This window comes from Passer montanus, unplaced genomic scaffold, assembly GCF_014805655.1.
Source record: "Passer montanus isolate IOZ18808 unplaced genomic scaffold, ASM1480565v1 scaffold18, whole genome shotgun sequence".
Classification (NCBI taxonomy): domain Eukaryota; kingdom Metazoa; phylum Chordata; class Aves; order Passeriformes; family Passeridae; genus Passer; species Passer montanus.
In genome coordinates, this window is record NW_024365381.1 from 16,982,498 (window position 1) to 16,996,767 (window position 14,270).

At 45.4% G+C, this 14,270-nt stretch overlaps 1 protein-coding gene across 6 annotated transcripts in view; it reads left to right on the plus strand.

The window, feature by feature from the left end:
* Positions 1 to 67: 67 nt before the first annotated feature.
* Positions 68 to 14,270, plus strand: part of FLVCR2 (FLVCR heme transporter 2) — a 32,466-nt gene continuing 18,263 nt past the window's right edge. For all 6 annotated transcript variants that reach the window (XR_005627125.1, XR_005627124.1, XM_039705557.1 and 3 more), the window contains exons 1-3: positions 68 to 726; positions 8,518 to 8,659; positions 10,046 to 10,186. Coding sequence is in view for 4 of the 6 variants with exons in the window: in XM_039705557.1 (XP_039561491.1) it covers positions 214 to 726; positions 8,518 to 8,659; positions 10,046 to 10,186 (796 nt within the window). In the remaining 2 variants the exon portion in view is untranslated. The remainder of the gene's footprint in view (positions 727 to 8,517; positions 8,660 to 10,045; positions 10,187 to 14,270) is intronic.

Genomic DNA, 14,270 nt, shown 5'->3' on the forward strand with positions numbered 1-14,270 from the left:
CCCGGGCCCTCCCCGGCCTCGCGGCGGGGCGGGGCGGAGGGCGGGCCGGGCCGGGCCGGGGGAACCTCCTCGTGTGGCGGCCGCCAGTGAGCGCGGCAGGGGCGGCCGGGCGGGGTGTTTTGGGCAGGTGGTGCCGGTAGGGACCCGACCCGACCTGACCCAAAACGAACCGAGCCAGGCCGGGCCGGGCCGGCTGCGGCTCCCGGTGCCGGCATGGTGTTGCAGGAGCCCGCCGGGGCGCCGAATCTGTCGACTGCGGCGGCAGGGGTCGGTGATGCCGCCGCCGAGGTACAGCTGTCCCGGCGTCGCTGGGCCGTGCTGCTGCTCTTCTGCAGCTACTCCCTGTGCAACGCCTTCCAGTGGATCCAGTACGGCAGCATCAGCAACGTCTTCGTGCGCTTCTACGGCGTGAGCGCCTTTGCCATCGACTGGCTTTCCATGAGCTACATGCTCATCTACATCCCCCTGCTCTTCCCTGTCGCCTGGCTGCTGGACAAGAGGGGCCTGCGCCTCATCGCCCTGGCTGGCTCGGCCCTCAATGCCGTGGGTGCCTGGGTGAAGCTGGGCAGCCTGAAGCCGCACCTCTTCCCCGTCACTGTCCTGGGACAGGTCATCTGTGGCCTGGCCCAGGTCTTCATCCTGGGCATGCCCTCACGCATCGCCTCCGTCTGGTTTGGCTCCCAGGAGGTCTCCACCGCCTGCTCCATTGCTGTCTTTGGGAACCAGGTAATGGGCAGCTGCACCCCGGCTGGCTGTGCTTGTGGGGCGGGCTGTCACCTGCTCGGCTGGACACTGGAAGTGCGAAGGGAGCAAACCAGGGAGGGGTAAGAGATGCACAGGGCCTGAAGGGCAGCCACAGGGGTAACACTAACTTACATGAAATTCCCTCTGGAAAATGCATCTGGTTTTTGGAAGGGTGCCACTGGTGTTAGCCTAAGAGCTGATGGTGGTGGCAGAGGCAAATGGGACCTCCATCTATAAAGTTCGGGGCAGCATGGGGATTAGGTGTGATTCTGGCTTGGAGAGGTCTTTGGCTGAGGCTCTTCTCCAGTGCCCTCCGCTTCCTGTGTGTGTGAGTCTCCAGGGCTGTAATTCAGTAGATTTATGAATGGCCTGGGGGAGAAGGCACAGTGCTGAGAAACTGCTTCAGGCAGTGTCTTTCAAATCTGCAGTTGCATCTGGACTTGACACTGCAATATCTTCTTCCTGCTGACAACTAGATGGGACAAAGGAGATTAGCTGTCTGCTGAAAGCATTGTCATTGGGCTCTGGAGGAAAAGGACTTTAGCACTTCCGTACCTCTTAAGAGTAGGTGCAGTGTTTCCACAAGCAGTTGCTTTGAGAAAAAGAAAAGGTCCATCATGCTAGTGTGAGATCAGCTCCCCAAGCACTCCTTATCAATACAGGTGTCTGAGGCCAGTGACCCACACTTGCTCAAGCTGTGTCTTTTCTTGTAGCAGAGGAGATAATTTTTTACACAGCTTTGTAAGGATCGGGGAAATATCTTCTTGACCCTTGGACCGGAACGCCTGCTCATTCAGTTGAATGAAGTGAATAAGCCAATACTGATGCAGTGAGGCATGAGTGAAGTGAGCCTGGCTCTGCAGCCCTGACCCAAAGAAGAGGAAAGTGGAACGTGGCATTGGCTGCTGGGCCTGTGCCCCTTGCTTTGAGATGCAGTGTACTCCCCTGCATGGGACTCTGTGCTCCACCCACTCACGTTCAGCCTGTGAGTCACTGCCATTCTGATTTCAATGGTTCCAACTCAGGTAACCCCTAATGCAGACTGCTTCTTCCTGTGTTTCTGTATTTATTTACATACTGCTGAGGTAAAAAGAGGTGAATGCTTGGACATGGTGTTTGAGGAACAGAAGTTTGCAGAACAGCACTAGGGAATTAAGGGGACTGCCTTACATCTTTAGGAAAGAGAAAACATACTTATCTTTACTTGAGTGCACCTAAGCTTTCCTTTTTGCTTTCATCATCCCTTCTAGGGGGCTGGTTTTCACATGTTTTTAAATTAATCTTTAGAGTGGAAGGCATCTAACTTGGCATGAACAAATAAGTAACTGAGTATTTTGCTGTCAGACTTAAAAAAAATTATTCGGGTGGAGTTACTCAACAGTGTTCATTAGAAATCCAAACAGTGAGGCTGTCTGCTTGTGCTGTGTGGAGTCATCAGCATCCCAAAAGGAGTGGTTTAGTGTAATGGTTGTGAAAAGCAAACTTTAGCTACCCCTTTGGTGCTCCACGCTGCTCTGGCGGTTGCACTGACATGACAATGAGACCTCAGTTCAGTACATAGACTTTGCTTTGTAAGCCCAGGCTTTCCTTTTAGAGAATCAGAGAAGTCAGAAATGGTAGTGACTAAAGACAGAGCATACTCCATAGGAAAGACCTATTTATTCCCATAGTCAGGCATAATCCCAGTGAATGAAAACTAGCTATTTTGTTTGCTGGTGAGCTTGGGCGGGGGAAGAAATAGAGGCATACGTTTTTCTTGACTGTAGTAAAAGACTGTGTTAGGGAGTGTTAGCAAAGGGTATAGTACAGTGGTTTTGTAATTGCAGTATGGTAAATTATTCCCTATGCTCGTTTCTCTACAACTGTATGGTTTTCCTTTCCTTGCCATGTCACTTTGTTTAATTATTTATATTATTGAATACCAAGCACTATTGTCCATCTCCATTAAGAATTGCAAGCAACTGCATGAAGAAGCAGAGAAGTGTCACTGTTTCTTTATTTGCTATACCAGCCCTTTCTGCTCTTGCTTTCTTGGCCCCAGGCTTTGCTTCAGCAGTGCTGTCCTGAGGGAAGCCCTGTCTGCTGGCTGTTTCCTCAGTCTGCCAGGGCCATGTTTGCTCAGGACACTGCCTCTGCTTGCTGACTGATGGTAACCTTCAAGTTCAAAGTTAGCCCTGAAGAGTAAATGATTGAATCAATCAGAGTAGGTGTTAAATGCCCTTTAAAAAAACAGTCCCTAGTAAGGTATTAGAATCACCTCACTTGTTTCTAGCCATATGTTAGCTATGATATCTGAAGTGCAAAAACAGGTTAGATTGAGCACTCTTGAATCAGTGCTGGAGAGCGTCTAGAAGAGTGTGAACACCTGTGGATGTGATCACGTTCTCTTGTTTACCCACTGCTGGTTTTCATGACATTTTACTTTTCCATGTTTTAACAGGAAGATAGATAGATGTTTTTCCATTATTTTTCCTTATTATGGAAGCTCATGTGTGGGGAAGTATAGAATGAAGTTTGCCTGTCAGATGTTTTGACAAAGAAACAAGGCACTGATAGGCTTGTGAGTAAGGATGTGGGCCCATTAACTTATCTTTTTGCAGTAATTTTGCCTTTTTTTTTTAAGCAGGGCTTTGAAAAAAAGTGATGTGATTTGGGAGGAAAGAAAACTTCAGCCTTATATTAAGCTCTACTTTAGGGAAAAAATCATTCAGCACCTTACTGATCTTAGGATCTGTCCCTGTTCTGATGCAACTGAGATGTGACTTTAGAGATTTAGGGCTTCCATAATAGAAACAGCCGGAGGCAGAAGTTTTAGGTGGTTTCTGCAGCCTGCTGGGTGTGCCAGTCTTGAAGTGATTAGGTGATGGCTTTTGAAATGGGCAAACCTGGTGATAAGCTGTGAATGAAATTCCGGGAAATGTTCTCTCTCCTACTCCTGGTGGTTCCTTTCATCTGTTTTGAATTGGGGGAAAAGAGTCTGCCTGGGGTAGTGGCTGAGGTGGGTTTTGCCATATAATTGGGTCTGCAACATCTGAATGGCCATTGCTTTTGAGCTGGTGATCCTACAGTGCTGTTTGTGCTGAGCTTGTGCTGTTTGATGCCTCCCTGATAACTCTTAGAACTCTGTTCTGTACCGTATGCCCTTCAGGGAAGGCAGCATCTTAAAGTCTAAGAAGCATTTTGGAAATGTATCATGTCCTGTGGAGTCCCTGTCTTCCAGTCTTTGAGTGGACTTATAGATCTGCTTTGCCTGCTCTGTCTCTGCTGGAGGATTCCCATCCTTCAAATGATTCCCTGTTAGAAAAATGGACAGGTGGTGATCTGTCTCACAGCTTGGCCCTGTATCTCTCAGAGCTTAAGCTGTCAGAATAGAGAAGATTTTAGTGGCAGTAGTTAATGTTGGCATAGTTGCTTGTAGTGACAGTAGTTAATGGATAACATTCTCCAGCCCTGTCTCCTTTCTCTCCCTGACAAAAAAAGGGCAGGGTGGATCAGAGCACTTGGATCTCAAGGAGTGCTGTGTGGCTAACTCTCCAAGATCCTCGATGTGGCTCAGTGTGGGAGGGTGTGCTGACCAAATAGCAGTGTGGCTTTTGCAGGAATGCCTCCATTTCTATAAATAGACATGAGAGCCTGAGATGAACTTTTTCTACCCATTTCATCTGGTGCTCCCTTCCCAGACATACACCAAAGGCAGTTCCCCTTTCTCTCTCACAGAAGTTGGCTTTGGATTAAGTTCTGCAGGGGAGTTAAGCATTATGAGATGATGCCACAGAAGCAGAAGTGTAATGTGGAAGGGAGTTTGCTTTGTTTGCAGATGAGCTTTGGTTGTGCAAGTGGGGTTTGGAGAAAGGAAGCATCTCCCACATTAGCGAAAAAGTAAATTGAGCTCAAGCCCTGTCTTATCACAAGGCTGATTACAATTTTTCCTTCCACAACTTGTGTACTTCCTTATTTTTTCTTAACACACTGCAAGTAAGTTGCGTAAACTATGCAAAAATGTACATTGGCTTCCTGACTATCTGGATTTCAACAGGCTCTTCTAATTTTGCTGTCACTGGTATGGAAGAATATTCTGGACACTGATCCATACAGAAGTTTACTGTGTAGGAGCTGGCAGCTTCTGCTTAAACAGCACCTCAGTTGGACATTTTCAATTCTCCTGTAGCCTTTTATGTGGCTGGGACCTATGCTGACAGCAAAGTATTGGGAAGCCAATGTGCAGTTGGGAGGCACAGGGTGTGAGAAGGGGACGGCTGTCTGCTCTCTTCAGCTCCTGATATATGAATTATAGAGTCAGAAGGTTCAGCTGCTCTGGTGAAATGTCATGGTTACAGTTTGAGGGGCACCTGTAGTTAGAAAAGGAGGAAGGGCCAAGGACAGAGCTTTGATACCCAGACAAGAGTATAAGAGGATGCTGTGTTGCCCAGAGCTCTGGAACAAGCATCTCCTCAAAAGAGTTTCACTGGGTGAATCCAGAGGGAATCTGGAGTGTATCCTACTCACTCTCCAACGTCTTGGCTTGGGAACTTGCTAAGACCATATTGAAATAATGGTTTCTGCAAAGCCTGTTGTATTGGTGTTTATCAAAGCATAGATCTTTTGATTGCTACATTTTCTGTCCACTTGGCCAAACCAGCTGGTTGCTGGTCTCTGGGTTTCCTGGGACTTCTGCTTAGGCTGAACCTCCTAAAAAGTAGCATCACTTTTCTCTTCCTCCATTCCCAATTTGAATATTTGGTAACAGACCGCTTGATATGCTTTTGTGCAAGTAGTATGGATTTTCTGTTGACTTGTTCTTTTGAACTTCTAGATGAATACCAGCTGGTCCTGATGCCTCATAGAAGAAATTACTTTTAAAAAATTGAGTAATATCTTCTACTTATAACACATCATGTAATGAATGATGGTCCAAGACCTCTTTCTTGAATGTCTTCCTTCCACACTGATCATCTTTAGACCCTTCTATCAGGTTTCCTGATTTTGTTGTGTTTGAAGAGTTTTGACTTAGTTTGTAAAGCTGTTCTGGTGCCTCTTTTGGCCTAATTATGGTTTTGCTTTAGCTTGGTCCAGCTTGCTGTCATTTTTCTTTGCTTGAAAGAATAATGTCCAGTTTTAGAACTGGGTGGTTTATGTTCTTGTTGGTGGTTAGTTGTTTTCTTTGGTGTTTTTTGGGGGTTTTTGTTTGTTTGTTCTGTAGTTTTTTGTGTCTTTTTTTTTTTTTACTAAATTGTGGTTCCTTTATTCTAAAATACTTTACTAATATTCTCTAGGCTTACAGTGAGCCTCTGACTCAGTCTTTGCACAATCCTAGTGCCACTTGAAGGCATTTAATTTCTTAGGCTTTTCTTCATTTCCATTTAACACACTTTTTTCCTTTTAGGCACCATCCTCTTGTGAGTTATGTACTGCTGTACTGTTTTGGAGGGTGTTTCCTTTTTTTGTCACTGCTGCAAGGCAGCTGAATTTTAGTCCAGTACAGAACCATTCTGTAATACTGATCATAGTCATGCTCTGCTGTTCAGGGTTGAAATCACAAATTGTGCTGCCTCTTACAAGTTTTCCTCAGAAAAGGGTATTTATGGAATCCAAAAATGCAGTCTCTGCATCATCCCTGTCATGACACTTATTTAGCTTGCAAGGGCATTGTCAAAATTTCTAACTGTTGTGTTTTTTTGCTTTTGCAGCATTTCTCTGTCTTTTAACACTTTAATTGACCTTCTGTATTTGGTGGTCCCCTCTGTCAACATTTATACGTACTTATGGAATTTTAGAGGGCTTCTGTGTTCCTGTTGCTGACTCGTAGTTTTCTTTGAGGTGGAGGTCCACTCCTGCACTCCTCCATTGATCATTCATTTACAATTTTTATGCTGATACACCACTGGTTATCTTCCTTCAGGAGACTTTTAGCAGCTAACCTTAGAGATGTCATTTTCTATTTCAAGACTTAGGGTACATTTATACCACCTTCTTAGCTACTTGTTCATGGTTTTGTTGCTTGTTCATGTGCACACTTGAATATTGAATATTATGTTGTTGTTGTGACTGGTCCTTCACAAAATTCAGGTAGGGAATACATTCCTTCTGTCATTTACTAGTCTCTAAAGTGTAAGTCATGAGCTAAAAATGGTATGAATGATCCAGGGTCTGTGAATGTTGTTCAGGAAATCTTCAGTTTTAGTCAAGTCAAAGGACCTTATCTTCACGGAATTAATAGCATGAATCGCTCTGAAATATGAAATGTAGCTCCTATTGCTGTGGGTTTTTTTGTCTATTCTGCTGCCTGGTTCTTATGAAAGATATAATGAACTTCTAATGGATAAAAGTTACTTCGTTTTGGGGGAGGAGAAGAGAAAACACAAAACATTTCTTTATGGTTAGAAAAGGTGTCTGGGAAAATCCTTCTGAAAAGGCCAGCAAGTAGTTCAAGAAAGCTGGGTGAGTCTGTGACCCATTGGGTAAGTGATGACTGTAGGACCTCCCAGCAAAAGATTTCTAAACAATTTGCAACACAGACTCTCAATAACTTCTCTGCTAGGTATATCAGATAGATCCTTTTTCAGGACTGAGCAGCTGGAGAGAGACTGGAAAAGATTGAATCTCAACTGTGGTCCTGGAGAAACTTGTGTCAGAGGTCAGAATAAAGCGTGGGTCTCTCCTCTCCTGTTGGTTTGCTGCTGTGCAGCAGCTCATGTGGCTAGCATGTGATTGCAGAGAGAAGGAAGCCAAGAAATACCTAGCACAGGAATCCAGCTTAGTTCTTCCAAGAATGAAACAGTGGTAAGACAAAAGGTCAGTTTCCAGTGAGGTGTTAACCTTTGAGGAAGAGACTCTCAATACTGCCCCTTTCCATTTGAGGGAATAGTCCTATTGAGTCTCATATATCAGGTTTTGCATGTGCCCCCCACCCTTTCCTAAGTAAGGTTTACAAACACCTCACGGCCTGGAAAGGTTGTCCAAGATCATGCCTGGATTACAGGGCTCTTGGGTCTCCTGCTCTGTGCTGACTTGCTTCCATGAGGTTTATGGGCTGCACAGAACCTGTCTTCCTTAGTCCTTGCTTTCGGTACAGTTTTTCCAGGGACAGTTGCCAAGCTCCATTACTAAAACAACCTTGACCTCTAGGATATGTGCCATCAACTCTTTGTTTTCACCCTTGATGCTCTTCTAGGTTCTCCTGGTGGTCGTATGGTGAGCCTTGTCTTGCGAGGCTGCTCATTGAAACTGTATCAAAGGTGGCTGAACCAGATTAATATCTCAGTTATGTAGAGTGGTCAGGTGTCTCAGCCCTTGCACTTATGTGGTTGGAAAATAAATTGCTTCAACTCATTAAGACAGCAAATATTGTGGTTGGTTTTGATGGTCTTATTTTTTGCTATTTTTAATGAGCAAAATTGGATTACCAGATGGTGAGGCCAGCTCTAGAGCAGGGGCAAGGTAAGGAATGGGATGTGTGTGTGAACAGGAACATATATTTGTGGGGAATGTCAGGGCAGGCAAGACCTCCACTTTGGTGAAGCCAGGTATTCATTCTGCTAAATTGTGGTGTAAAACCTTGCCTTGAATATCCTGATATTTGTAATGGCAGTGGGGAAACATCTCTTATGGCTTATTTGAAATGGGTATCTGACTTTTAATTGTTGGGTGGTAAAGAAGATTTTAATCTTGGTTGTGAAATTGGATTAGGCTCAGTTGAGCCTGTACTGAGCTGTAGGGTAGTGGCACTGTTGTGGTTTCATGTCATGCCTCTGTTTATCCCTTCTCTCTCCTCAGCTTGGCATCGCTGCAGGCTTCCTGGTCCCTCCAGTTCTGATCCCTAATGTGGAGGATGTGGAGAAGCTGGCTTACCACATCAGCATCATGTTCTTCATGATTGCAGGTGTGGCATCAGCCCTGTTCATCCTGGTCATCATAGGTAAGGAGGTGGGAGTGTGCAGGTGAAACCAGATGGGACTGAGATCAGCCAGTGTGTAACAGGGGCCCGTGTGCCAGGAGATGGGCTGGGCAGGCCATCTGGGGAGGTGTCCTGCCATGCAGCTGACAGGCTCATGCAATACTAGATCTTGCTGCTTCAAACCCTTGATGAACAGCACATGTAAAAGGGAGGTTGTCAGCAAGCCTGCCAAATTGTTAGTTTTGTCCATTGCTTGCATAACAAATTCCAGGCATGAGTAAGTCCTTAAAAAAACTAATAGAAATCTTCCATACTCATACACACAAACAGGGTGCTGGGTCTTGCGTTATGTCTGGGACTTGCCTACCCCTTAAGAGTAGAAAGAGGCAGATTATATGGCATCACAGGAACAAGTTGTTTCTAGTTATGAGTAGAGAGAAAAAAGCATGAAGGACAGCAGCAGGACACAAGTGGTGCAATTCCATAACACATGAAGTCGAAGCCAGATCTTTAGCATGAAAGATTGGCATGCTCACTGGAGAGCTGAGTTTAGTTGCTGAATTCCATGCAATTTTTTTTGATAGGCTTCTTTTTCCAGTTTGTTCATGTTGCTGATGGCTGAATCAGATGTAGACTTCAAATACTGTGGGGCAGGGAACAGACAAAGTACAAAAATGCCTGTCTAGCACCTAGCACAGCAGTAGCACCTGTGACTGGGATTTCTGGCTGCTACTTTCATGATAGTAAGGGGCAGCAGATGGCTTGGCCTGAAATAAAACTTGGCAAAGGTTATTGTTCCCGGGCACTGGCCACTGCAGAACACTAGGCCACCTTTGTCAACTGACTTGTCCAGTTTCACTTTGTCATTTGTAAATCCACATAACGCTTTTGTGCCTGGGTGGTCATCCTTCTAGAAACAAAGCCACCTTTGTCAACTGACTTGTCCAGTTTCACTTTGTCATTTGTAAATCCACATAGGATTTATACCTATATATAGGTATAATATATATATTATATATACTATACATATATATATACCTATATATGAGTATACCCATAATAGGGTATACTGTAGCCAGCTTTTGTGCCTGGATGGTCATCCTTCTAGAAACGAAGGCTGGTAATAGTCCTGAGAACTCTTTTGGTGCTGCTGGACACTGCCTACACAAAAATCTAATTGAAGGCAAGATGTTTCCCTTGGGAAGCTGACAGGAGCCACTGCTGGAAGAGAGCTGTTCTTTCCTCTTCCTGGATACGTTAATGCATGGAGATCAAAACTTAAGGAAAATGGTGTGTTTTGTACACTTGCTTCTAGCAGCCCCTCTGCCATCCCTCAAATGGTACAGTGTGTGCTCAGGCCCCTCAGCTGCACCATTATAAACAGGTGTACTTTGTGTCTGGTTTCAGTCTTCAAAGCGAAGCCCCCAAACCCTCCAAGCCGAGCTCAGGCCTTGATCCAGTCAAGACCAGCTGTGGAGTATTCCTACGTGCAATCAATCCTCCGCCTGCTCCGCAATGCCAACTTTTTGCTGCTTATGGTCACTTATGGTAAGGTCTGGCCTCATTTCTTCTTGTGCAGTTAATCACAGCTTCTTCCCTTCTCTCTGTGCTCTGCAGGGGCAGTAACTGGCTTGAGTTGTTTTAGGGGAACATAAAGATAGCTCCCCTGTGCTGCTCTTATAGCCTAGTACTTTTCAGCAGTGGTTTCCAGTGAATGCAGCAGGCAAGAACAAAAGGAAGGCAAGCACACAGAAAATTATATGCCCCTACAACTGTTCTCCCAGTCTTTGACTGTTTGCTGTTCAGGGGATTTCCTTATCTGGGTGGTTTTTTTCCTAGTAATTTAGCTAATTGCAGCAAACCAATCTAAGTGCTTACATAAGAAATACATGGAAGTGTCTGAGTGCAAGTCATAGAACTGAGTGAAAGTCATTTCCGAAGGCAAGGATTTGAACATGGCTGCCAGGCATCTCTGTAGAGGTCATATGGAGTATGCAGATGTGCAGACTCTGTCAGCTTTCTAGGCGGTCCCTGTGAAGCAGTTGGAAGGAAAGGCTGGAGAATATCTTGTCATCTGTCCTTGCCTGCTGAATTTGCTGCTTGCTTCTCTTCAGCATTCTCAGTCTGTTTGTTTGAGGGCAGTGTGATGTGCTGAATCTATTCCCTGATGCTGAGTTGGCATATGGAAAAGTGTTTTTCTTACTGGCAGAAAGGCCATTGTGGTCTATGCCGGGCTGTATAATAGGGTATACTGTAGCCAGTTAGTCTGTGGGTAGTTTTGTCCTCAGTCTTCCTACCAGCTTGCTATGGAAGCTTCTCCGGGGGACAGTTAAATATTGCTGAAAGTTCTGCACATCCTGCCAGCAATTGTATTTGAAAGACCTTGTGGATGAGTGGGCAGGTTGGAGAGAGTCAGATGGTGGCTTTGTACTTGCTGAGGATGCTAATGGTCTTTGGAGTTGTTGTAACCTCTGTTCCCTTCCTTTTTAGTGCAGTAGACTTCTAGAAATGCCTTTCTCAGATTGCTCTTAAACTCTCCTGGATTGCATTACAGCTGCTGGGTTTGACTTTTTTTTTTTCCCATAGTACATAATACCCTCTCAGAAAGTGAAGACAGAAAAATCTGTCAGGCAGACTGTGTCTAAAGTTGGATTGTGTCATCTGCTCAGTTCACACTTACCCTTCAGGAAAAAGAAAGGGGAAAGCATTTGCTCTAATAGGCATAAACAAGTCCTAGAGGAGAGAGGAGGGCTCTCAGTACAAAGAGCATGTTTAGAATCTGACCTTCCTGGGATAATTCTTTTCTGGCAGTCACAAAAAGTGTGGAAAATCTGTTCAGTGGCTCATAATTCATTTTCTCTTGCTGCTGGTCTGTGCATTTTTTCTGTTCCTCTGTGTGTCAGCCTCATGCCAATCTCCAGCTTGACTTGAGATGATAACTGTTACTCAGAGAGGGAACTATGCTGTGAAACTTTTTTTTAGCTTGTCTGGGTTTAAAATGGTGTTGTTTTTCCTACTCAAGTCAAAAGTTACGTTGGCCGAGATTTAAGACATCTGCAGCCACATGAGTGCAACTGAGTCATCCTGCCTACCTAACACAAAGATTTCTGCAGCCTGTCAGCTTTTGTGTTAGCATAGCATGTATGGGGAGAGAGGGGCAAACCTGCTGCTTGTTCATCTCTCCTCGCTGTAGAAAGAATGAGGATCCTTCCACAATGACAGGTCTGAACACATCTGTAGACCTCTAAGGTCTTGGTATTACCAGCAGCCAATGATTCCTTTCTTATGGCAAGACTTGCAGTGCTGGAAACAGTGGTGTCACTGCTGCTGTGTCAGGTGCTCGTGAACTGTTTTTCAGGAAAGTCCTCAGAAAACCTTTTCCCCAAGGCTGCTAACATTGCTTCCATAAAATGGAGGCATAACATGGAATGGGCATTAAGGAATTCCAAGTCTGTGGGGTTGGGCTTTGCGTTGGAGAGCATGTTGCTAGTGGGAGGCAGTAGGCAGGAAAAGGGTGGGAAATTCTGGGAAGGGGTAATAGAATGGGAGTCATGAGGCAGTCTTAAATGCTGATGGTGATGGGGCAGTGAGGAGGAGGCAGGGCAGTGAGAGCTGCATAAGTAACCGTTGTTGGGGAGGATTACAAGGGAGAACAAGAGAGAGTCTGGCATGTAGGTAATAGGTTGCCTACCTGTGGGAGACCTGGGTTCTAGTCTGAGGCTTAATAAAGGCTCTGTTTGGAGCTGTAGGCAATGAACTTCCCTGTTCTGGCCTCTATAAAATAGAGGAGACACTGGGGTATCAAAAACATTATTCTACATTACAAGCAAACCATGGTAACTAGCTAAAGAATTCAGATGTCCTGCTCCCAGCTACTAGTTCTGGTTTCCCTTATCTGGGTGGGCAAATGGTCACTTTCCTGTTGGAAACAACCATTACCTGTTTTATGGTCATTCAAACAGCTGTAATTCTCAGAGAAGCTTCTCAGCTGAGTAACTGTGACATATGAAATGCCCACAACTTTTCTCAACCCTCACATATGCAAATTTGACACATGGTCTTGATTCTTAGAATGTTTTACCTGACTCTGGTGCCAAGTGTTGCTGCCAACTCTTACCTTCTGTCCAGCTTGGGATCAGGGGCCCTTCCCTGTCTTGGAAATCACAAGGATCACAGAGCTGCTGTAAATCTGGTTTTCTGACAGTATTAGTTACCAGAGGAGCATCTGGCTGTCTTCACAAGGACGCTGTCCTCTTGGCTGGGTGAGAAACTGAGGTGCACAAATGAGTGGTTAATGTTTATGCCCAGCTTTGAAGTGAAGAAGCAGAAGGACTGTGCTGATGTGCCATACTCCAGTGTCCTTGCACTGCAGCTTGTGGTGTCACCTAGTGAGCGGGGGGCTCCAGAGGTGGAGATAGGATGAAGTTCATTTAAGGTGTGTTAGCTGTTTTGCCATAGCCAAGAGTTGCAAAGAGATACTTTCAAGGCTGGAGGGCACCTCCTTGCTGTGAGAACTCCAGTTGTTCTCCCCCATCCTTGGCTGCTGCCCCTGCTCGAGTTTCCAGTCTTCCTGAGTAATTCTTGTTAAGGATTGGGTCTGTTCTCCTGCCTATTGAGCATGTCACTCAACTTGCTAGCCCCTCCTGTAACCTTCTGACAGAGGATTTTGAAGTGGGAAACATTGTCACAGGCAGTATTTGAGATCACTTGCATGAGTCTTCATCTGTTGTCTGTGCCATACAGCTGTGGAGTGAACTTTGCTTAATCATAGAATGGTTTAGAATCATTTGGAGGGCTCTTCAAGATCAACTAGTTCTAACCCCCATGCCATGTGCTAGTTCTAACCTTCCCTTAGACCTGGTCACTCAGAGTCCAGTCCAGCCTGGTAATGTTGTCAGAGATGGTGTGTGAAGGAAGTGTGATGCACCCTCCAGCTGCCAATCTTGTGGCTCTTCATAGTGCTGTGTTCTGCAGCAGGTATCCAGTGCCCAGTGGAAGACTGGGCTAGGTGCAGGATTGCTGAGTACTTAAGGGGAGATAAGGGACTTCAGGGTTAGGAGAGCTCAGGGCTTTGTTCCCTCTGTCAAAGCTCTGCCTGCTAGACTGCACTTCTGTATCCTGTGTTGTTAATTTCTGCTTTTAGCTGAGGCTTAGAGAGGAAAAGTAGGAAGAGGGAACTTAACATCTATCTGTTTTGTCAGGATTTCAGGCATCTGTGCCAGACTTTTTAAAACCATGGCTTCTTTTGGTGCCTATAGACGTGTGAGCTGCAGTGGTAAAATCTGTCCCTTTCCCTCCACCCATCAGAATCACTGAAGCCTTGAAGAGAAACCAACTGCAAATGTAAATGACTTTCTGAGAAGAAAGTTATACTGACTGTTACAGACCTCTTCAACCTGGGGGAGGTTTCTCAGTATCACCCAAGGTGAGAGTGTAGCCGTTGCAGTACTGCTGGTCCAGTGCACATGTGTATGTTCTTGCCTGCTGAACAAAGCTGTTAGGTTTTCTGCCCTTTTGAGAATGCATTTAACCAACGAGAATTGCATGTAAGATGCAGCAGAGTGTCTGAATAGGGCTTGACCGGTATCACCCCAACAGTTTCATTCTCACCTTGGGTGATACTGAGAAACCT